Source organism: Narcine bancroftii, chromosome 8 (genome assembly GCF_036971445.1).
Source record: "Narcine bancroftii isolate sNarBan1 chromosome 8, sNarBan1.hap1, whole genome shotgun sequence".
In the NCBI taxonomy this organism is placed as follows: Eukaryota; Metazoa; Chordata; class Chondrichthyes; order Torpediniformes; family Narcinidae; genus Narcine; species Narcine bancroftii.
Window position 1 is genome coordinate 68,847,285 of NC_091476.1, and position 23,536 is coordinate 68,870,820.

At 49.7% G+C, this 23,536-nt stretch overlaps 1 protein-coding gene across 13 annotated transcripts in view; it reads left to right on the top strand.

The window, feature by feature from the left end:
- sipa1 (signal-induced proliferation-associated 1) overlaps positions 1–23,536 on the top strand; it is a 159,035-nt gene that overhangs the window by 94,545 nt on the left and 40,954 nt on the right. For all 13 annotated transcript variants that reach the window (XR_011343174.1, XM_069893988.1, XM_069893991.1 and 10 more), the window contains exons 3-8: positions 5,092–5,222; positions 7,827–8,015; positions 8,520–8,694; positions 10,831–10,934; positions 15,098–15,255; positions 16,366–16,948. Coding sequence is in view for 12 of the 13 variants with exons in the window: in XM_069893988.1 (XP_069750089.1) it covers positions 5,092–5,222; positions 7,827–8,015; positions 8,520–8,694; positions 10,831–10,934; positions 15,098–15,255; positions 16,366–16,948 (1,340 nt within the window). In the remaining variant the exon portion in view is untranslated. The remainder of the gene's footprint in view (positions 1–5,091; positions 5,223–7,826; positions 8,016–8,519; positions 8,695–10,830; positions 10,935–15,097; positions 15,256–16,365; positions 16,949–23,536) is intronic.

A 23,536-nucleotide genomic window follows, 5' to 3' on the forward strand; every position in this document is an offset into this window, starting at 1 on the left:
TGATCCCCCGAAAGTGGTGTCACAGGTACAGGGTCATAAAGAGAGCTTTTTTTTGCCACGTTTATCTTCATAAATCAACTTATTGGTGTTGGGATGAAATGGCGAAGTTGTCTAAGACATTGGTGAGGCCAGATTTGGGATATGGTATGCAGTTTTGGTCACTCAACTACAGGAAAGATGTCAATGAGATTGAAAGAGGGTGCAGAAGATGTTGCCGGGAGTTACAGGGAAAGGTTAAACAGGATTAGGACTTTATTCCCTGGGGGTGCAGAAGAACAAGAGGTATCTGAAATTGTGAAGGGGGGACAGACAGGGTAAAGGCATGCAGGGCCTGGGTTGAATGTGAAAGGGGAAAAGATTAAAAGGGGGAATGTCTTCGTATGGAGAGTGGTGGGAGTGTGGAATGAGCTGCTCTGCCTGGTCCCACTGACCTGGCCACCCCCCGGTCCATACCCCCTTCCTATCCATGTACTTGTCTGAATCTTTCATTCATTGCCTCAGCTCGTTCTGGACCACCCCCCCCCCCCCCCCCCACCGCTCTCTGTGTAGAAAAAGGCTCCTCCTTCAATCCTGAAATTTTACCACTATGGGAAGCAACCTGTCAACATCAACTCTGTCCACGCCTTTCGACATTTGAAGTGTTTCAATGAAATCCCCTCCTCATTCTCCTAAATTCCAATGAATGCAAGCCAAGGGCTGTCAAATGCACCTCATGTTATAACTTTTTTATTCCTGTGAACCCCCCTCTGAATCCCCTTCAGCATTAGTACATCCTTTCTTAAATGAGGTGCCCAAATCTGCTACAATTCTCCACGAGAAGTCTCACCAGTACCTTATAAAACCTCAACATCACGTCCCTACTCTTAGATTCTACTCCCACTTGAAACGAATGCCAGCGTTGCATTTGCCTTCTTCACCGCTGACTCAACCTGCAAGTTTACCTTCAGGCTGTCCTGCATGAGGTCTCCCTTTGCGTCTGGACTTTTCCTTATTTTAAAAATAGTCTGCTCGTTTCTTTTTTCTTCTACCCAAGCGATACAAGATGGACTTCAAATTTTGCCTGCTGAGCATTGCCCAGTGCCCCGAGAAAGAGAGCTAAAGGAGAGTCCCTTTGGAAGCACCGAGCATCTGTGGATTCGCTTCCAGTGCCCTCCCCCCCACACTCCACACATGCTGTTCAATCCATCGGCTGCTCCAGGTCCGATGCTCCAACGCAATCAGCAAGCCTTCAGTGTCCTTCTTGCCCTCAGCACCCTTCTCGGGTCCTGGCTCCAATACACGGTTCCCATAAGCTGGTTCTCCAGCAGCCCAGGGTGGTGGTGGGGGGTGGGGAGGTCCCTCGACCACAGCCCGTGTGGGTCCTTCAGCCGCTGAGGCCCCTCGCTGGTCTGCCCATAGGGCCATCTCCTCTGCTTCTCCTTCTCAACAGTGTATGGGGACTGGTGTTCTCCCCCGCTTCTGGTGCCCTGCGCCGGCCTGCTGCTCCCCTGATGTCTGTAACCCCTCATGGCCGGTGCATAGTACAGGAACTGCTCACCTTTCTGGGATTGTACTGTCAAATGCCATCGGCCCCTTTAACAGACCATTTTAAACCCTGTACAAAGCATTATGACCAGGTGGTGGAACCCTTTGGAGCAGCGCTCTCTGCTCTCCAAGGTCCGTGCCTGCGTCAGCCCTGCCATCACACCAGCCCTGGCACTGCTGCCATATTATTTTTGCCCACGCCTTCACCGGGGCCAGAGTCCCTAGATGTCAAGGAGAACCAGCCAGACCAAGAGAGGCAAGTGAAAACGGCTCCCAGAAACCCCAGCCATCACTTCTCCATGCTGTGCGTGCAAGACAGTGGTCTCTCCCCACCCTCGCCCTGGAACAGATCCGAGCTGCCAGGCACTCGCCAGCCTGCACCTTGCCCATGGCTTCCTGTGTGGACACCGATCACAAGGTTTGACAGGTCCCGAGAAATTCTCTTTTATTCCCACATATTTGCAGTTTAGAGACTTCAACTATTCTTTAAAATTCTCACAGGTTCCTGTTCTGATAGAAAAAATTGGGAAACTTAACAAACTGACCTATCTCCCTTCTGTAAGCTGTACTGCAGGCCAGATGGTAAGGGTCCTCAATGATGGAGGAGTCCTCTTTAAGTGGCCCTCTTTGGCAGAAAGGAGACCCCGGTGATCTTCTCAGCAGTTTTAATTCCCCTCTGTGCTGACCTCCAATCTGATGATTTCCAGCTACCATCCCACCTTATGATGCAGCAAGCCAGGATGCTATTGTACCCTTGTAAACCATAGTTAGGGATGGCGGCCGGCAGTGATGTCATGAGGGATGGTGTGACCCAACGTGGTAACTCAAGGTGACACCCCTCCCCCCCTCCCAGCACCTTCTTCTGTAACCAGAATCCTTAGTAATTGTACTAATGTTCACTTGTAAATCGTAATTCCCATAAATCACTGAATGTTATGGTGATAAATAACGAGCAAAATTAAAACTACACCTTCAAATTACAATATTGTACACACAACCTAAATACAAATATCAATGACCACAAGGTTGTAGCTAAAACACCAGAAAATTTGAACAAAGCAGCCACTGTAAAAACCCCAGCAGCAACAAAAACAACAGCGCTCGCTTATTTTCATGGACAGTCGGAACCATGTGATTTGTTGTTGTCAGGTAAAAATAACAGCTCTGACCGGAGCCCATTACAAGGTTCTAAAAGGAAATGACCATTGAGTTTTAGCCTCGTAGGTCCACTGATAAGTGAAAGCCGGGCTGACGAGAAAGGCTTCTGTTGTTAGAACTATTGACAGGGACATTTTTCTATAAAAAATAATAAATTTCTGGTGAAAAGCTGCACAAAAATTTTATAGACAGTTCTTTTGGTTTCACCCCCCCCCCCCCCACCCTGATAGTGTCACACCCTAGTGATGCCCGTGCACCCAGACCAGGCCCTCTTCACCCTGCTACCATAGGGAAGGAGGTTCAGGAGCCTGAAGATAGCACAGAAGCAACCTCTTCCCCTCTACCGTCAGATTCTTCAGCAGACAAAGAACCCCAGATGCGATAGATGGCACTTTCCAAGTTCTTGTATTTCCCAATTTCAAGAAATGTCAGCGATGAGATTCTGAATTGCCATCTTATTAATCAAAATGTTATGAGCCCAGAGGACCCCAAAACTCAGCAGCAGTCAATATTCACCATGACAAATGGTTTCTTAAACAAAAGTTGCTTTTAATGATCTTTAAACGTGAAAACAGAATCAAACTTTAACTTATCACTATTGACTTAACTAACCTAATTTAACCCCCTTCTAATTCTAAGCACACGTGTGTGTAATGTGTGCGTAAGTTCAGAAAGGTTCTTTGGTTCACAGTCCAATCTCACTTCTCATTCTTCCAAGTTCACTGGTGCAGTCAATTCTTATACTGTGCACAGAATTTAACATGTATAAACTTCACCAGGCTTTGGTGCTTGAAAGGTCAATGGTTACCACTCAGGAAGGTTCTTGTCAGTTTTCAGAGAGAAGTTTGTTGTTCCAGAACATGTACAACTGATTCCTTTTTTAATCAGCCACTTGTCTTGCTGACAAAACTTGCTCCTCCTCAGGGTTCTCCAGATGATCACCTCTTTCTTTCAGGCCACTACAGAGTGCTTTTTTGTTTCTCTTATTCCAAGTGAAACATTAGACAGCCAGTCCTCTCCCCTTGCATGAACCACAAGGGCTTTGACCATGCTGTCTTCCAAGCAGGCTTGCCAGCTTGTCCTGTTCCAGCCTGTTTGATTCTCTCTGCTTGCAAAACCTGTTTGACTCTCTCTGCCTGGAAAACCACATGACTCTTTTACAACAGCAAGTTCTCCTCCAGACAATCTGCGGCTCCAATAACCTCTTTCATCTGTTGTCTTTTGGAAACAACAATCCATTAGTGAAGTCTCTTATGCTCTCTTCAAAACCTCTTGCAAAAGCTGTGAAGCCCCAATATGTCTAGCCTTAGCAGAGCTCCAGTATTTCAAATGATCTGTTTTAAAGTGTTTGTATACTCTAACAAACCTTTCCCAATTTATCTCCCAAAAACATAGCTATATACTCTATCATACAAAAAAAATCACTTTGTAGTTGCAGCTGTAAGTAGCTTTACTTTGTTGATAAAAACAGACATTTTGCATAACTTTGCATTGAGATTTTCATAATGATGTATAGCAAAGCAAACTGTCTAATGATGACGATATTCAACTTTCAACAGATATAAAAATTAAAATAAAGATGAAATCAGGTAAATTCAAAGAATTTATCTTGAGAGCTTACATCTCTGTCTTGATTCTTTGAAGAATGAGATACAAACTCTTGGCCCACTCAGATATTATGACACATGACATCATAGTATTCTTCAAACAACTAGGTTCCTTAAAGGGATAAGTGACAAAGCCAACAAAAATCAAAACCCTTCAAGGTTTCAACCTTCACAGACACAATCTCTCATTCTCTTCTTTTTAAATGCTGTTTCGTAGCAATATTTGCACCTATGAATTTCTTGACCGTTCAATCTCGCGACATGTCTATGACAATAAATTCTGATTTTTCCCTCGCTGACAAAACCCACGAGCATTGAGAATGCTTGGCGACCAAAAGAACCGCCCGGACTGACCCACTGGGACTTTCAGGCTAACAGAGCAACATTTTCAATTTTTAAAATTTCTATTTAGACACACAGGCTCCTTTGGCCCACGAACTTGCGCCGCCCAAAACCGCCTGGCGCATCTAGAATGGTGGGGGGAAAGTGGAGCCCTCGGTGGGGGGGAACCCATGGGGACGTGCAAACTCTTTATGGACAGCGCCAGATTCAAACCCTGGTCCTGATTGCTGGCGCAGTAACTGCATGTGCTAAATGTCCTGACTCTTAAGTTATTTAATAACTTAAATATTTATGTATTTGTATATATGAATGGTTGGCCTGCATGTGTATTGTTTACCTGTAGGTGTGTTCTACCTGGTTGTGCGTCTGTGTGCTTTGCACCGAGGACTGGAGAGCACTGTTTTGTCGTTGGGTTGTGCCGATTACCTTGACTTGACTTGACCTCCATTTGCTTCTCCAGAGCATCAGAACTTCTTTGGGATCGATGAGAGCCTTGGGCCAGTGGCGGTGAGCCTGCGGAGGGAAGACAGGGACAAAGACGTGGGGAGCAGCTCGCAGTACAACTACCGAATCATCGTCAGGACCACGGAGGTAGGCGGAGCCGATTCCTACTGAGACGCCGGAGGAAGCCGGTCTTTCAGTGCCCTCAGGAGGCAAAGCTATGTTGCCAACATTTCGGGCCTGAGCCCTTCTTCGAGGAATAAACACGAGGGGCAAAGAAAAACAGGAGATCTCTGAGTACAGGGTTACGTACTCAGACAGCAGGGATAGAAATTAGCCAAGACAATGCTATATTTAAAATATTTTAATTTATTAATCACCAAATATATAACACCTTATAAACTCTAAACTTAACCCTCAACTTTGCGCAACTATACTATGTGTGTGTGTGTGTGTAAAGTATCCCAAACCAGTTCGGGCCCAATTCTGGAACATCAGTTCGAAATCTAGTGTTGACATGAAGCTTCTTAAATTGATGCAAAGAAGTGTTTACGAATGAGGTGGGAGATCCGGGCGGCAGACTGTTGTAAACTCACAAAATCCTTGTTGAGTTGCATCCAGCAAAACTTGTCCTTTCAGATGAGCAGTGGTCAAAGCTCCCCTTTTCTGGGAAATGAAGCGAGTGGGTTTCACAAAGCTCCCAGAGCCCTTTCATGGGTCCGACCAAAGTGCCCTTCATGACGGTCACAATCCAAAGGTGGCATTTCCTCTGCTTCCAGAACCCAACTGCAGGTCAGTTCAAGGGACCTTTTTCTTTCAGCCATGACCGGGGTTCAACCATTCCCTTCAGAAGTGACTTTTCCTTTGGACATGATGGGGCTCAACAAGTCCCCCTTTGAAAATGACCCTTTCCTTTGGCCACAAGAAGCCACTTCAGCACAGTGTACATCAAAGAGCTGTTACCTCTGTGCTGCTTCCTTAAAATGGTCCCCTGATCAAACAGTGCACTGTTTCTGTAATCTGTTGGTCACATGGTCTCTGCCCCTATGTTCCAGAGCCTTCCTCTCTCTTCAGAAGTAATGAATTTTCCCCCAATCTGTCAGCCCACAAAGGATGTAAGCTTAATTTATTCTCTTAAATGTGAAGGTTCCATTATTGTCACGCAATACGATAATTAGGATATAACGTACATGAAATTCTTTATAATTTTTGTCTACCATAAGGCAGAGAGAGAGAGAGTCCAGCACCCCTCACGGCACCTGGTGATCCCAGGCAGTCTCCCCTCCTTAGCTCTTGATATCAGACAATCCCAGCCGGGATCGGTGCTGTTCCTGACATTCCCAGTCAAATGTAAATGAGCTGGGAGCGTGCAATAGCCGGCTGGGGGAGGAATCCAGACCAACTAAAGGTTGGTTCCCCATTCTTTTTCACTCCTGAAGCTGGGATTGAACGTCCTCTCGGGGAAGCGGCCGACGTCTGCCCTCCCACTGTTACAGCGGCAGTGATCAGGTCTGGGGTTCGAGTCCCATGCTGTCCGTAAAGAGTTTGTATGTTCTCCCTGTGTCTGCTTGGATTTTATCCTGGGGGCTCCGGTTTCCTTCCACCGTTCAAAACGTACTGGGAGTTGTAAGTTAATGGGGTATAAATTGGGTGGCACGGACACGTGGGCCAAAATGACCTGTTACTGCGCCGTATGTCTAAACTTAAAAACGTAACCATACAGCCAAAGGTAGAAGAGCATGCGTGTTTGGGGATGTGACCCACTGCCTGTTGCTCTCTTCCTGATCACTGAGACCAGAAATTGGGTGTTTGCATCAACTCTGGAGCACAAATGTCCAGCCAGATGGTCCCAGAGTGGAGCCGAAGGAGTATTGTGGGGAGGGGTGGTAATGAGGGAGGGCTGTGGGGAGGGGTTGTAAGGAGGGAGGGGCGATGAGGAGGGGTTGTGAGGAGGGAGTGCAACAGGGATGGGCAGTGAGGAAAGAGGGGCAGTGAGGAGGGAGGGATGTGGGAGGGGAAGTAAGGAGGGCAGGGCAGTGAGCAGGGAATGCTGAGGGAGGGGTGGTGAGGAGGGAGGGGTGGTGAGAAGGGAGCGCTGTGAAAGGGGTGGTGAGGAGGGTGCACCTTGGGAGGGGTGGTGAGTAGGGAGGGGTGGTGAGGAGGGAGGGGGATGAGGAGGGAGTGTCATGGGGAGGGGCATGAGGAGGGAGGGCCACAGTGGGAGGGGCAGTGGGGAGGGAGGGGTGGTGAGCAGGGTATGTTGAGGGAGGTGTGGTGAGGAGGGTGGGGCATGAGGAGGGAGGGGCATAAGGAGGGAGGGGCATAAGGAGGGAGGGGCATAAGGAGGGAGGGGCAGTGAGGAGGGAGCACTGTGGGAGGGGTGGTGAATAGGGAGGGGCGGTGTGGAGGGAGCACGGAGGGAGGGGCGGTGAGTAGGGAGCACTGTGAGAGAAGCGGTGAGGAGGGAAGTCCGTGGGGTGGGTGGTCTGGTATGAGGGGTGTTTCCGAGGGAACTCCAAGCTCTGGAAATGGGCTGTTACTGGGTTAGGATCAAGGATGTTCTTCACAGTGGTCTGTGAGTCATTGGGATTTGGTGCAGACATCAGCCTTTAGGGTGCCCAAACATGGCACGGTGAGATTTGGATACAGTGAGGGTAAGGATGGGTCAGCCTTGTGTGGTGGGCCAGACATGAGGGCTGTGCTTCCAGTTGCAGACTGGCCTGCAGGAGTAAACCATGCAATTGCCTTCCCCAGCTCCGGACGCTCCGCGCCTCGATCCTGGAGGAAGCGTTCCCGTCGTCGGCGCGGCACGGCACACAGCGCGGAATCCCACCAAAGAAGCTGCTGGAATACGTGGTGCCGGGGCTGAACACCCATTGTCTGCGGCTGGCCTCCAACTCGCCCAAGGTCCCCGAGTTGCTGGTGAAACTAGACGAGCAAGGGGTAGGTCCTCACCTGTGGTGGGCACCCAGGTTCCCCCTACCCACCACCCCACCGCCAGAGGGATGGCACCGTAAAAGGGACACTCCAATCTCTGCACTGCTTTAACGTTCATTGTACATGCAACCCCTGGTATCTAGATGGGGATTTGTAGATGCCAGATAAGTGTATTTTCCGGTTGCTTGAGATTTACACCTAACTAATACATCTGCATTAAGAATAAACAGTTTAAAAGATGAAAATGCAATACTGTCCTTACACTGCGTGAATATATAAACCTCTATTTTGCACAATCAGTTTGTTTACATTTCTTTATTTGTTTACGCGGTTGATTTATTTTGCACTACCAATAAGTGGTAATTGTGCCTCACCTCACAAAAGATTGTACGTGATGTTATGTACTTATTCCGACAATAAACCTGAAATCTGTATTGGAGACACCTTTTACCTGTGCGCGGCTCCCGAAGATCTTCTCGATGGCCTCTGACTTGCATCTCTCCCTCCCAGCTAACCTTCCAACGGAAAGTCGGCGTTATGTACTGCAAGGCAGGACAGAGCACAGAGGAGGAGATGTACAACAATGAGACGGCCGGTCCCGCCTTCAATGAGTTCCTCGACCTCCTGGGTCAGCGGGTCCGCCTGATGGGCTTCGAGAAGTACCGCGCTCAGCTGGACAACAAGAGTAGGTTGGGAGGCAGACTGGTGTGGCGGATGGGGACCAGGTGGGTGGGAGCTACATTGCGCCCCGCCGGTAAAGAGGGCCTCATGCATCGGAGCCCCCGGGAAGGCCTTCGACCCATGCATACCCCTGCAAATTGGGCATCTCGTGTTGAAGTCGGTGTTTTGCACTAATGAAATCCAGATAGTGCAGACGAAGTGTGAGGTTTTGCATTTTGGAAGGGCATACATGGTAAACAGCTAAGAAATACCAGTAAGATAAAAAGAGTGCAGAGATTTACTGGGATGTTGCCCGGACTTCAGGAACTGAGTTACAGGGAAAGGTTAAACGGGTTGTATAAGGCATTGGTGAGGCCAAATTTGGAATATTGTGTGCTGTTTTGGTCGCTAGATTACGGGAAGGATACATACAGTATGGAGTGAGGGCAGAGGAGGTTTATGAGAACGTTGCTGGGGTTTCGGGGACCTGTTGAGCAGACTGGGAGTTTAGGAGCGTAGACAGTTGAGGGACGATTTGATATTCAAAATTACAAGGGGGACGGATAGAGTCGACGTGGACAGGCTTTTCCCACTGAGAGTGGCGGGAGATTCCAACAAGGGGGCACTGATGGAGAGTGAAAGGGGCAAAGTTCAGGGGAAACACGAGGGGGGAGTTTCTCCATGCAGAGGGCGGTGGGGGTGTGGAAGGAACAATGTTAACATCTAAGTTGGATAGGTGTATGGATGGGAGAGGTGATGGGCCGAATGCAGGTCCATGGGACCAGGCGGGAGAAATTGTTCGGCACGGACTAGAAGGGCCGAACTGGCCCGTTTCTGTGCTGTAAATGGCTATACAGGTTTGGACTTTATTCTCTGGAACGTAAAAGAAGGAGGGGAGATTTGATCGAGGTATTTAAAATTATGAGGGGGATAAATTGTTCTATGGTCGGGCACTGAGGGGTGCAGTGGAACAGAGGGATTTGGAAACACAGATACACGATCCCCTGCCAGCGGTTGTGACCAGTGGATAGGGTTGTAAAGAGAGCTTTTGGCACATTGGCCTCCATAAATCAAAGTGCTGAATTGAGATGTTCTGGTAAAGCTGTACAAGGTACAGGGGTTACAGTCAGCGTAATGCTGGCGATCAGGACCAATGCTATTTTTATTTTTAAAAAAGGTGCTTTGGAATGGGTGTGTAGATTGCTGTCGCTGGGAGCGAGATAGACTGGAGAGGTAGAGAGAGCGACGGCGATCTGCGCAGGCATTCCAGATCACAACGCAGTTTACAAGATGGTGCCACTGACCCTAGGTTGCCCGACACCATCTCGGGATCCCAGCAGGAGTGGGGACTTCGGCCTCCCGGCAGGGCCGAGGCAGTATTCCGCCTGTGCAGGTAGACCCCGGCTTGACAATCATTTCTACTGTCGGCGCGAGTCCTGGAACTGGACCCCATCATACATCGGGGTCAACCTGTGCAAGGCCACTCCTGGAGGACTGCTGATCTCCTGACTCGAGGAAGGATGGACTGGCTTTGGAGGAGGGGTCGATTCCAGAGATGAGGGGGGTTGGCCTATGAGAGAGGTTGAGTCGTCTGGGACTGTACTCGCTGGGTATAGAAGAATGAGAGGGGATCTTATAGAAAAATATGAATAAGATTGAGGTGGGTAAATTGTCCCCATGGGTGGGAGAGACCAGAACTAGGGGACGTAGCCTCAAGATTCGCGGGGGAGTAGATTTAGGACAGAGATGAGGGGGAACTGCTTTGCCCAAAGGGAGGAGAATCTGTGGAATTCGTTGACCCTCGAAACAGTGGTGGCGACCTCAGTAAATTAGATTTAAGATGAGGTTGGATGGTTTTTTACAAAGTTGGGGAATAAAGGGAGGTGGGGAAAAGGTAGGTGGGCGGAGACGTGCCCATTGTCAGATCAGCCGTGATTTCATTGAGTGGTGGAGCAGGCCCGGATGGTCGACTCCCCCTCACCCCACCCATTTCCGATGCCCTTGTGTCTGTGTAGTGCCGCTGACGAGGGAGAATCGGCGGGCAGAAGCTGGTGGGGGTTCCACAAAGGGAGAGGGATGTTTTTGTTGGTGGGATGAGGGGTGGGGTGGGGTCAAAGGAAGGCGGAATGTACTGAGCATTTCTGAACTCTCTCCCTTGCAGCTGACTCCACGGGCATGCACTCACTGTACACCACGTACCAGGAGTATGAGATCATGTTTCACGTGTCAACTATGCTTCCATACACCGCCAACAACAGCCAGCAGGTGGGTGCCACTCCCTGTCCCACAGGTGAGCATCTTTGGCGACCCCCCTGCCCTCCATTCCCAGGGCCTCCAATAATGATGGAAAACTAGCAGTTAACGTGACACTGTTACAGCGCCGGCGGCCTGGGTTCTAATCTGGCGCTGTCTGTAAGGACGTTCCCCGTGTCTGCGTGGGCTTCCCCGGGGGGGGGGGAGCTCCGGTTTCTCCCACCTGTAACGGAGGGGAGGTGTAGTCAGCCAATCGGGGGTAATTGGGCGACATGGGCTCATGGGCCGGAAGGGCCTGGTACTGTACTGTACATCTAGGTTTAGAACGTGAGCCACACACAAGCCTCCAGTAGTGGTGAGAGCACTTCTGCTGTAAACCAGGGTTCGATCCTCATTGGGGCCTCGTTACCGCTGGACAAAGTGGCGACTCTCTGTCTGCCTTAACGGTGGACAAAATTTAAAGAGTTTTATGCACGTTACATTCAAAATGTAGTGTCACATGACAATATGGGAACCTTGTGATATGATGTGAGTGCATGGATGGAGCGACTGATGTAATCTCCTGGGGTTCGTAAAGGACACAGCTGGGTAGGGGTGTGACCTCTGAGGTGGGGGAAAATGAGCTGAGTGTGAGGGAGTGGGCAAATATACAGCAGGATGGCTCCTTGCCCTATTACCTGAAAAGCGTCTTGGCGAAGGAAAGTGTGCATCAAAGCCTGGTATTGGGGTACACATACCCCCACCACCAAAGTGGAAACCTCTGCCAAAAATAATGGGCACAACCCAGGATATTGTAGGCAAACCCCTCCCCACCATTGAGAACGGGAGGGGGGCACTGGCATCGGGAGGGCGGCAGCGATCGGCAAGGACCTGCACCACCCCGGCGCATGCTCTGTTCTCGCGGCTGCCACCAGGGAAGAGGTTTTGGGGCCACAAGACCCGCCCCAACAGGTTCAGGAACAGTGGCTACCCCTCAGACGCCATCAGACTCCTCAACATGGAACTCAATCAGGGACTCTTTACACATTTATTTGTTACTGAGTAATTATTTTTCCGTATTTGCACAATTCTTTTTTTGCTTGAGTCCAGTTTCCAGTTCCTGGTAATTAGAAATTCTGCCTGGCCTGCAGCAGAGGGAATCTCAGGGCTGTATGTGCACGTTGATAATAAATGTGAATGCTGAAAAAGGATCCAATTCATCCGCAGTGGCCGGAAAACATCTGGGACTGGGACAAATATATGACTTCACAAGATGTCGATGGTTTTTGTAAAGTTTGAGATGAAAACCGTAGCAATAAACTCGGGGAACCCAACCCTGCTACAAACTCACCCCAGCATAGAACTGCCTTATTTCATCTCTTCTTCTCTTTGGCTTGGATTCGTGGACGAAGATTTATGGAGGGGGTAAAAAGTCCACGTCAGCTGCAGGCTCGTTTGTGGCTGACAAGTCCGATGCGGGACAGGCAGACACGATTGCAGCGGTTGCAGGGGAAAATTGGTTGGTTGGGGTTGGGTGTTGGGTTTTTCCTCCTTTGCCTTTTGTCAGTGAGGTGGGCTCTGCGGTCTTCTTCAAAGGAGGTTGCTGCCCGCCAAACTGTGAGGCGCCAAGATGCACGGTTTGAGGCGTTATCAGCCCACTGGCGGTGGTCAATGTGGCAGGCACCAAGAGATTTCTTTAGGCAGTCCTTGTACCTTTTCTTTGGTGCACCTCTGTCACGGTGGCCAGTGGAGAGCTCGCCATATAACACGATCTTGGGAAGGCGATGGTCCTCCATTCTGGAGACGTGACCCATCCAGCGCAGCTGGATCTTCAGCAGCGTGGACTCGATGCTGTCGACCTCTGCCATCTCGAGTACTTCGACGTTAGGGATGTAAGCGCTCCAATGGATGTTGAGGATGGAGCGGAGACAACGCTGGTGGAAGCGTTCTAGGAGCCGTAGGTGGTGCCGGTAGAGGACCCATGATTCGGAGCCGAACAGGAGTGTGGGTATGACAACGGCTCTGTATACGCTTATCTTTGTGAGGTTTTTCAGTTGGTTGTTTTTCCAGACTCTTTTGTGTAGTCTTCCAAAGGCGCTATTTGCCTTGGCGAGTCTGTTGTCTATCTCATTGTCGATCCTTGCATCTGATGAAATGGTGCAGCCGAGATAGGTAAACTGGTTCATCACCCTGTACAAAAACAAAGGCGAGAAATCAGACTGCTCAAACTATAGGGGAATCACGTTGCTCTCCATTGCAGGCAAAATCTTCGCTAGGATTCTACTAAATAGAATAATACCTAGTGTCGCCGAGAATATTCTCCCAGAATCACAGTGCGGCTTTCGCGCAAACAGAGGAACTACTGACATGGTCTTTGCCCTCAGACAGCTCCAAGAAAAGTGCAGAGAACAAAACAAAGGACTCTACATCACCTTTGTTGACCTCACCAAAGCCTTCGACACCGTGAGCAGGAAAGGGCTTTGGCAAATACTAGAGCGCATCAGATGTCCCCCAAAGTTCCTCAACATGATTATCCAACTGCACGAAAACCAACAAGGTCGGGTCAGATACAGCAATGAGCTCTCTGAACCCTTCTCCATTAACAATGGCGTGAAGCAAGGCTGTGTTCTCGCACCAACCCTCTTTTCAATCTTCTTCAGCATGATGCTGAACCAAGCCATGAAAGACCCCAACAATGAAGACGCTGTTTACATCCGGTACCGCACGGATGGCAGTCTCTTCAATCTGAGGCGCCTGCAAGCTCACACCAAGACACAAGAGAAACTTGTCCGTGAACTACTCTTTGCAGACGATGCCGCTTTAGTTGCCCATTCAGAGCCAGCTCTTCAGTGCTTGACGTCCTGCTTTGCGGAAACTGCCAAAATGTTTGGCCTGGAAGTCAGCCTGAAGAAAACTGAGGTCCTCCATCAGCCAGCTCCCCACCATGACTACCAGCCCCCCCACATCTCCATCGGGCACACAAAACTCAAAACTTATTTCATCTACCCTCAACACAAAGCACAATCTAAAGTCTTAATCACTCCAGTGTAACCCACATAAATAAACTCACAAGCCCCACTGAAACCAGAACAGATCAGGGTAATGTCAAGTTTATGGTCATCTGATTGCACAAGTACAACCCGACGAAACAGCGTTCTCCAGTCCTCGATGCAAAACACGCAGACACACAACCAGACATAACACACAAGCAGTACATATACAGGACAAGTATTCATGTATAAATATAGTTTGGGGAATTTGAGAGTCTCTGAGGGTGGGTGTGAGTGATTCCTTTGGTCATTCAGCGTTCTCGCTGCCCGTGGGAAGGACCCGTCCCTCAGCCTGGTGGTGCTGGCACTGATACTCCTCTATCTCTCCCACCGACGCAAGCAGCTGAAAGGTGCTGTGTGCGGGGGTGGAAATGGGTCCTCAACAATTTTGTGCGCCCTCTTCAGACAATGATCCCGGTCGATCATGTTGACAGGAGGGGAGGTGGGGGTGGAGGGATACTCCAGTGATCTTCTCTGCCACTCTTGTGGTCCTGCGGATTGACCGCCGATCTGTAGCGATCGTATCCACACGGTGATGCAGCCGACCAGGGCGCTCTTGATAGAGGTCTTGACATGATGGTGGCCAGTCGCCAGTGGCCTTGCCCACCTCAGTCTTCTCTATTATGCTTTCCTGACAAAGTGGTGTTGAGAGTCCACGATAGGTCACTAGTTAAGTGAACTCAAAGGAACTTGGTCTCTCCACTATAGTTGTTGACGTGGTCATTCCTGGTCCTCCTGACGTCCACGATCATCTCCTCCATCCTGTCAGCATTGAGACTTGGGTTGTTGCTCTCGTACCATTTCCCTAGATTTCCCACCTCTTCTCCGCAAGGCGACTCATCGTTGTAGCTGACGAAGCCGACGACTGTCATGCCGTCTGCAAACCTGACGGCGCCGTCAGAGCTGGACCTGGTGACGCGGTCGCGGGCCAGTAGTGCGAACATGAGCGGGCTGAGCATGCAGCCCTGAGGTGCGCCAGGGCTCAGAGTGACAGCGCTTGAAGTTCCCCTACCGACCCAGACAGATCTGGTAACAGAGCGGGGTCAGAGTAGGGAAGAAAGTTGCATTAGGCCAGGGTTTTAAGATGCAGGGTCATTTGCGCTCTGAGGAGGATTAATATTTGTTCCATCATTGTGTTCTTTGTAGCTTCTACGGAAGCGTCACATCGGCAACGATATCGTGACAATTGTCTTCCAGGAGACGGGTGCCGGCCCCTTCACCCCGAAAACCATCCGTTCCCACTTTCAGCATGTCTTCCTTGTGGTACAAGTCCACAACCCTTGCACGGAGGAGGTATCCTACAGGTCAGTGGCACTGTTCAGTCAACCCAGGGGAAGTTTAGGCTTGGAGGGTGGGAGAGTACAAGATTTTTTTTATATATATGTTTGTACCACGTGTATTTTTTTTATATATCTTTATTGAATATGTATGTATGGATGTGGTTTCAAGATTCTTAAATAAATTGTTTAACCCAGAGGTTCTCAACCTTCTTTCCACTCACATTCCACCTTAAGCAATCCCTCTGTCGTCAGTGCCCTGCGATTAGTCAGGGATTGCTTAAGGTGGGAGTGGGTCGGAAGGGAAGGTTGAGAATCACTGCTCCAGACCCAATTGTTACTGAAATATTTGTACTTGAGAAAAATTGTCATTGGCCCATTTCCTTTGGGAGCTCTGAAACCTTGCACATAACGAGTCCATGAGGGACAATCAAAACAGTAGTTTTCAAACTTTTTCTTTCCACCCACATCCCACCTTAAGCAATCCCTTACTAATCACAAAGCACCTACCCCAGTGGTTCTCAACAATCTTCTTTCCACTCACATCCCACTTTAAGTAACCCCTACGCCATCAGTGCTCTGTGATTAGTAAGGGGTTGCTTAAGGTGGGATGTGGGTGGGAAGGGAAGGTTGAGAATCACCACTTTAGACCCAATTGTTACTGAGGTATTTGGCTTGAGAAAAATTGTCGTTGGCCCATTTCCTTTAGGAGCTCTGAAACCATGACATAACGAGTCCATGAGGGGCGGTGGCTTTCATACTTTTTATTCCCACCCACGTCCCACCTTAAGCAATCCCTTACTAACCTCAGAGCACCGCTGGCACAGGGAACACTTAGAGTGGGATGCGAGTGGAAAGAAGTAGGTTGAAAATCGCTGGCCTAAACAAAAAAAAGGGACCACGTGCTGTCCTCAGTATCCTTGGAAGGGTTTCGGGAGCGCTGGGCCCTGTCGGGTGTGGACTTGCTCCTGGTAACATTTTAATATAGTTGTTGATTGCCTTGATGTATTTGTGAAATAAAGTATATTTTAAATTTCACGGCCAGATTTGGGTTTCCTGTTCCTGAAGATCTGTGGGAATTCATGATCTCTTCTCTCCACCCCCCCCACCCCATCCCACCCTCCAACTCCTCCCTAGCGTTGCCATCACCTGCTCAAAGGACATTCCTGAATTTGGGCCTTACTTCCAGAAGGGGGCAGCCTTCCCGAAGTCTTCCACCTTCCGCGAGTTCCTGCTGGCCAAGGTGGTCAATGCAGAGAACGCCGCTGAGCAGTCGGAGAAGTTCCACGCCATGGCCACGCGCACACGGCAGGAGTACTTGAAGGAACTGGCGGACAACCACGTCACCACTGCCACCATGGACTCCTCCTCCTCCAAGCTGGCTGCCATGATCTCCCTCCCCAGCAAGAAGAAGGAGCGGCCTCGGGGGAGCCGCGCGGCTGAGTTGCACAGCGCTGGCGCCCTGGTTTGGACGGTTACCGCCCACTGGCTCCACGCTCCCGATGACTCCGAGTGCATCCTGGGGATCTCCAACGAGTTTGTGGTGCTGCTGGACCAGAAGCTACAGAGGGTCTCATTGAATTGCTCCTGCCGCGATGTGATCGGTTGGACTTCGGCTCCTGGGAACATCATCATTTATTATGAGCAGGGCAAGTTTGTGGCCATCCGGACCCTGGAGAGCCAGCCAGAAGACATCACCGAGATTGTCCACCGACTGGAGGTAAGCACATCTCGCCGCAAGCCTGCCGCCCAGGAGGGACTTGGGGGGGCCCTGTGGGCTTATTAAAAACCTTTACTTACGGCATGGTAGGAGCTGATTCCAGCCATTTAAATTGTGCCCAAGTTAAACTGCAATCCCTGATTGTTCAAGGCGGTCAGCACAGATCAATCACGAAGGTCTACGGGCAGCCCGGTCGAAGTAAAAATGCAAAGCACTGGAGAAACTCAGCAGGTCAAACTGGGTCCTTTAAAGGTGCATCACCAACGTTTCGGGGCTTGAGCCCTCCATCGGGGTATGGGAGAATGTCGGCAGGCGTCTGAACATAAGGATGGGGTGGGGGGAGGGGAGCACAAAGGCAGGGGAGAAGGGAGAGGAAGCGGAGGAGGGAGGGGGAAGAGCTGGAAAAGGGGAGGGGGAACAAAAGCCGAGTGGGTTAGCAGAAAGCAGGGAAGTCAATGTTTGGGCCATCAGGGTGGAGGGCACCCAGATGGGAAATAAGGAGCTGCTCTGCCAATCTGTGGGTGGTCAGGATGAGATGGTATTCAAGCGCCGGTTGCAGTGGTTAGTGCCACGCTGTTACAGCGCCTTTGATCAGCACTCAGATTCAGCTGTAAGGAGTTTGCGTGCTCTCCCCGTGTCTGCGTGGGTTTTCCCCAGGGCGCTCCGACCCTTCAAAAATGTCCTGGGGGGGTTTGTAGGTCAATCGGAGCGACACGGTATATGTGGTATGCGTGAATTTTAAAAACAGTCTTCGCCGCAGTCCAGATAAGATTCTTTTCAAAAAAAGTCAGGCCCACTCCTTTGATATGACTCTTCCTGCTTATGACCTGCGAACTCCACCCCACCACCCCATCCCCTTCCCCCTTCCTGGAGGCAAAAATATCAGAACTTCTAAGTTGGCAGGGCAGCAGGTGGTTGAGTGTTGGACCTGAATGTAGAATTCCAAAACCAATTGACAGGCCGTCACCTGGTCCTGTAACTTGTGGGGCCACCTCCTCCCTACCCCAACACTCCCCACGAACCTCCTCCCATACCAGGCCATTATAGAATCCTTAATTTTTTTGTACTTCTTTCTTTCTTTCTTTGGCTTGGCTTCGCGGATGAAGATTTATGCAGGGGTATGTCCAGATCTGCTGCAGGCTCGTTGGTGACTGACAAGTCCGATGCAGGACAGGCAGGCACGGTTGCAGCGGTTGCAAGGGAAAATTGGTTGGTTGGTGTTGGGTGTTGGGTTTTTCCTCCTTTGTCTTTTGTCAGTGAGGTGGGCTCTGCGGTCTTCTTCAAAGGAGGTTGCTGCCTGCTGAACTGTAAGGTGCCAAGATGCACGGTTGGAGGCGATATCAGCCCACTGGCGGTGGTCAATGTGGCAGGCACCAAGAGATTTCTTTAATTCCCATTTATCACTGAATGTAATGGTGATCGTCATGAGATAAACAACCGGCAAAATTATAATTACACCTTTAAATTACAATATCATACACAGAGCTTGAATGTATTTAACATTTACACAGTTTCTTTTAATTACTGCTTAATTCTCAAAAGATTTATCAACAGAGGTTCAGAAATACTAATTCCCACAATATTGTAGCTAAAGCACCAGAATATTTGACCAAAGCAGCGACTGTAAAAACACCGGTAGCAACAAAAATAACAGCGCTTGCTTATTTCCGCGTGATTCGAAACGACATCGGGTAATATAACAGCTCTGTCCCGGGGCGCGTTGGAAGGTTCAAAAAGGAAATAAGTATCGAGTTTTAGTCTTGTAGGTCTATTAATATGTGGAAGTCGGGCTGACGAAAAAAAATTGTTTTTGTTGTTTTAACGAATGACAGGGATATTTTTTATAAAAAATAAGAAATTTCTGCTGAAACGCTGCACAAACATTTTATAGACTCACTTTGGTGTCACCCCCTCTGATGGTGTCACCTGGCGTGGTCCACACCCCCTTGGTGATCCTCAACAGGGGTGGGATATGCCAAGATAGCCATTCTCAATGGTAGAGGGAGGGGTCATTTGGCCACTCTGGGGCGGGGGGGGAAATGCCATGGCACATTTGGGGCATGGGGGGAAGACACGGACTGAAATCCATGGAGGTGGTCAGAGAGAGGAAACCAACTAGACGTGACTGCTTCGCAGGGAAGGGGAGGCCCTGTAAACTTTGAGCAGAGCCCTAATGGGGTCAGAGCCAGAAAAAAAACAGGGCATAGAATGGCTGCTCCAAGATATTCGGGCTTGAGGTGTCCCCCGACATTTCAGGCCAGAAGGACAACATCTGCTGGCTTTCTTGTCTGGCTGCAGTCCGATCAAGGCTGTGGGGCTGAGGACCCGCCAGGTAGATGGATTGGCTTGGATTTCCAGAGCAGCTCTGATTGGGTTGCCTGCACATACACCACCTTGGGCTTGGCTTTGCTAAGCAGGGCCACAGTTTTTGTCCCTCCCACACAGACGGGGATGGCTCGCCACCCTGGGTCGCCAGCCTCTGTTGAGGAGATGGCTGCAGCCCCTCTGGGTTAACCAGGGTCTCTGCTCCCTGTTGCTCTCCGCTGTCCGCTTTCCAGGTGGGGGGTGGGGAAGAGTGTGACAGAGTATATGGAAATGTTGTTTGGAGATAAATTGGGAAGGTTTTCTGTGTAGGTCACATGCAAACTCTTTAAAATATATCTTATTTGAAATACTGGAGACATAGTGGCTTCTCACACCTTTTTGCAAGAGCTTTTGAAGAGTGCTCAAGAGACTTCACTAATGGATTGTTGTTTACAAAGACAACAGATGAAAGAGCTTTCTGGAGCCGCTATTGTCTGCAGAAGGGTTTTGCTTTTGTAAGAGGGTCATGTGGTTTTGCAAGCAGAGAGAGTCAAACAGCTTTCTCTCAGTCTCAGTGTGTGTGTGTGTGTGTGTGTGTGTGTGTGTGTGTGTGTGTGTGTGTGAGAGAGAGAGAGAGAGAAAAGCAAAGATTACCTGACAGTGATCCCAGAAGTATCTGGGACTGAAACAGGACAAGCTGGCAAGTTTTTGGAAGATGGCCTGGTCAAAGCCCTTGAGGTTCATGCAAGAGGAGAGGACTGGCTGTCTAATGTTTTACTTGGAATAAGAGAAACAGAAAGGAACTCGGTAGTGACCTGAAAGAAAGAGGTGATCATCTGGAGAACCGTGATGGGGCAGGTTTCGTCAGCAAGAGGTGCTGAGGTGACTGATGGAAGTACGTCAGTTGTGGATGTCCTGGAACAACACATCTCTCTGAAACCCGACAAGAACCTTCCTGAGTGGTAACCATTAACCTTTCAAGCACCAAAGTCTGGTGAACTTTATACAGGTTAAATTCTGTGCACAGTAAAAGAATTGCCGGCAACCAGTGAACTTGGAGGGATGAGAAGTAAAATTGGACTGTGAACCAAAGAACTTTTCTGAACTTACACACACACATTACACACACGTGCACTAGAATTAGAAGGGGGTTAAGTAAGGTTAGTTAAGTCAATAGCGATATTAAAGTATGATTCTGTTTTCATGTTTAAAGATAATTAACAGCAACTTTTGTTTAAGTAGCCATTTGTCTTGGTGAATATCAATTGCTGCTGGGTTTTGGGGTCCTCTGGGCTCATAATAAGAGTCCTTAGATCGCTGATTCGTCTCGCAAGAAGAGCAAGCGAGAAATGGTGTAGGAAAGTGCGCGTTGGGAGAAAAAGCAAACGGGGAGGCTGTTTTCAAAAATGGGGAGAAAACTGAAAATCCCCGGATGGAAAGGGACCTGGGAGTCTCCATGCAGGACAGCCTGAAGGTAATCTTGAGGGTGGTGAAAAAGGCAAATGCAATGCTGGTGTTCGTCTCGAGAGGAGAAAGAGCAAGAATGTGATGTTGAGGCTTTATAAGGCACTCACGTGGAGTATTGTGGCCAGGTGTGGGTTCCTCCTGTTAAGAAAGGACATGCTGACATTGGAGAGGGTTCAAGAGAAGTTCACTGGGATGATTCTGGGAACGAGAGTTCAACAGCTCTTGGAATTTAAGAAATTGAGGACCGGGGGTGGGGGGGATAAATCTCATCAAAACACTTTGAGTGTCTAAGAGCATGGAGAGAGCCAATGGAGAAAGATGGTTTCCCTGCGATGGGGAGAGTCCGGGACAAGAGGGCACAACTTCAGGATTGAAGGGTGTCAGCGGAGGAATGACTTCAGCTAGAGGGCGTGGTATTAGGCGGTTGTGGAGGCCGGGTCATCAGGTGTATATAAGGCAGAGATTGTTGGGCTCTTGACCACTCTCCACTACACATCAGCAACTCTGTAGTGGAGAGAGGGGAGAGCACCAAGTCCCAAGGAGGACACTTAACCAGTGACCTGTCGTGGACACTCAACATCTCCTCTCTGGTCTTGAAGGTGCAACGATGACTGCGCTTCCTGATAAGACTGAGGCGGATGAGGCTACCGGCCACCGTCATGACAACCTTCTGCAGGAGCTCCATCGAGAGCATTCTGGCCAGATGGATCACAGTGTAGGCATGGTTGCTGCAGAGAAATAGATCAAGGTCCATGCACAGGACCACAAGTGGCAGAGAGGATCACTGGGGTCTTCCCCCCCCCCCTATCAATGTGATCAACCAGGATTGTTGCCTGAAGAGGGCAAGCAAAATCATCAAGAATCCCCTTCCACCCTGCACACAGAATCTTCCAGCTGCTACCATCGGGGAGGGGAAGAGATACAGGAAGATCAGAGCCAGCGCCACCAGGCTGAGGAGCAGCTTCTCCCCATGGGCAGCAAGAGCACTGAACGACCAACGGAACCGATCGCATTCACCCTCTGAGACCCTCCTGTTCACGAACCAACATTTAATTGTGTCGGTGAAATACTTGTCCTGCGTGTGTTTCACTTGTGTGTTCTGTCTGGTTGTGTATCTGCGTTATTTTGCACCGAGGACTGGAGAATGCTGCTTCACCAGGTTGCCCTCATACAATAATACACTTGACTTGATGGGGAGTGGGACTGAGTTGGGGGAAAACGGACCCACCCAGGATTGAATGGCGGGGCAGAATTGATGGGCTGAGTGGCTGCCCGCTCCGAAGGAGGGGATTTTACAGAAATCTAGAGCCAATTAGCTGGTGTTTGCAGGAGCCAACCATGCTGCCTTGCCTCACTTCCCGAATCACACGGATTATTTGTGTTAAAATATATTTTGCTGCTTTAAATTTGCAAAAGTGCTTACAGATAGCGACCTTTAGAAATTCGAGTGTGAATGTGTGACAAGTAGAATAAATGTGGTTGAATTCCCGTGTGGGAAGGAAGGAAACAGGAACTTAGGTAACAACGGGAACAGGAAGTTGTGCCACAAAGGAAGGAGTTATTTAAAATTCTCAATTTCAAAGCAGAAGGCAAATACAAATCCAGTTGTCTTCTCCTTAGATTTTGCAAGATGCCTTAAAGGGGCAGAGTGACGCCTTTTTTCTTTAAAGGGGCATGCAGTGCATTGGAGTAAAACAACACCACGCTGGAGAATCTCAGCAGGTCATTGTACTTTACATAGCGAAGGTCAAGGTGTAGAGCCGACATTTCGGGCTGGGGTCCTTTGCCAAGGCATGAGCAAAATGTCAGCAGGCACCCAGACAGAATGGGCCAGAGCTGAAGAAATTCTGCACATGGGTAGAAGGTCAGAACTGGGGTGGCCAGATGTCCAGTTTTAGGCCAGACCATCCGGCTTTGGAGCCCCCCTCCCCGTGTCCACCTTGAGCTGGCCATTGATTTGTCCTCTATTTGCGGGTGTAGGGACCTACACCCCCAAATGAAGGGCCATAGAGGGGATTTACCTGCTAAATGCGGTGTTCCGGGGTCCGTAGGCTGGGATATGCGGTGAGGGGGTGGTGGGGGGAGGGTGATGGCAGCGCTGCTAAGACTTCCCCCACCCCTGCAGAGAGAGTTCTCGACAATGACCCAACGCACCCTCCGTTCTGGTAAGTGGGAAATAACCACCCCAGCCAGTACTGATCCTTCATCGTGCTCTCAGCACCAACGACACGCTGACCATGACTTCAAGGAAAAAGGGAACACAGAAGTCTTGCAGATGCTGCGATCCTCCGAGCAGTCGTTGCATGCAAGGGGATATGCGACTAAGTATTAAACGTGACTACTTTATAGCGCCAGCGATTGGGGTTCAAATCCCGTGTTGTCTGTAAGGAGTTTTGTACGTTCTTCCTGTGCCTGTAGGGGTTGTACCCGGGACCTCCGGTTTCCTCCCACCATTTGAAACGTACCAGGGGTGTAGGTTAAGGGGGTGTAAATTGGGCGGCAACAGACATGGGGGCTGAAATGGCCTGTTACCGTCTGATTTAAAATGATGTTTCGGGCCTGAGCCCCTCCTCGAGGTGTAAATAAAGGAGATAGGCGTCCGTAATAAAAAGCCCTTCGTGAGCAGTCACCTGACATAAAATGGTGGTGGCGGAGGGGCAGGGGGAGGAGACGGGGCCCACAGGAGTTGGAGGAGGGAGGGAGGGCACAGCAGCAAGCAAGGGGGAAGGGGCAAGTTGTGTGAGTGGAGAGCTGGAGAAAAGGTGACAGAGGGGCCCCGAATGGTGGGGAGGGAGGAGGTGCAGGCGCAAGCGTGGC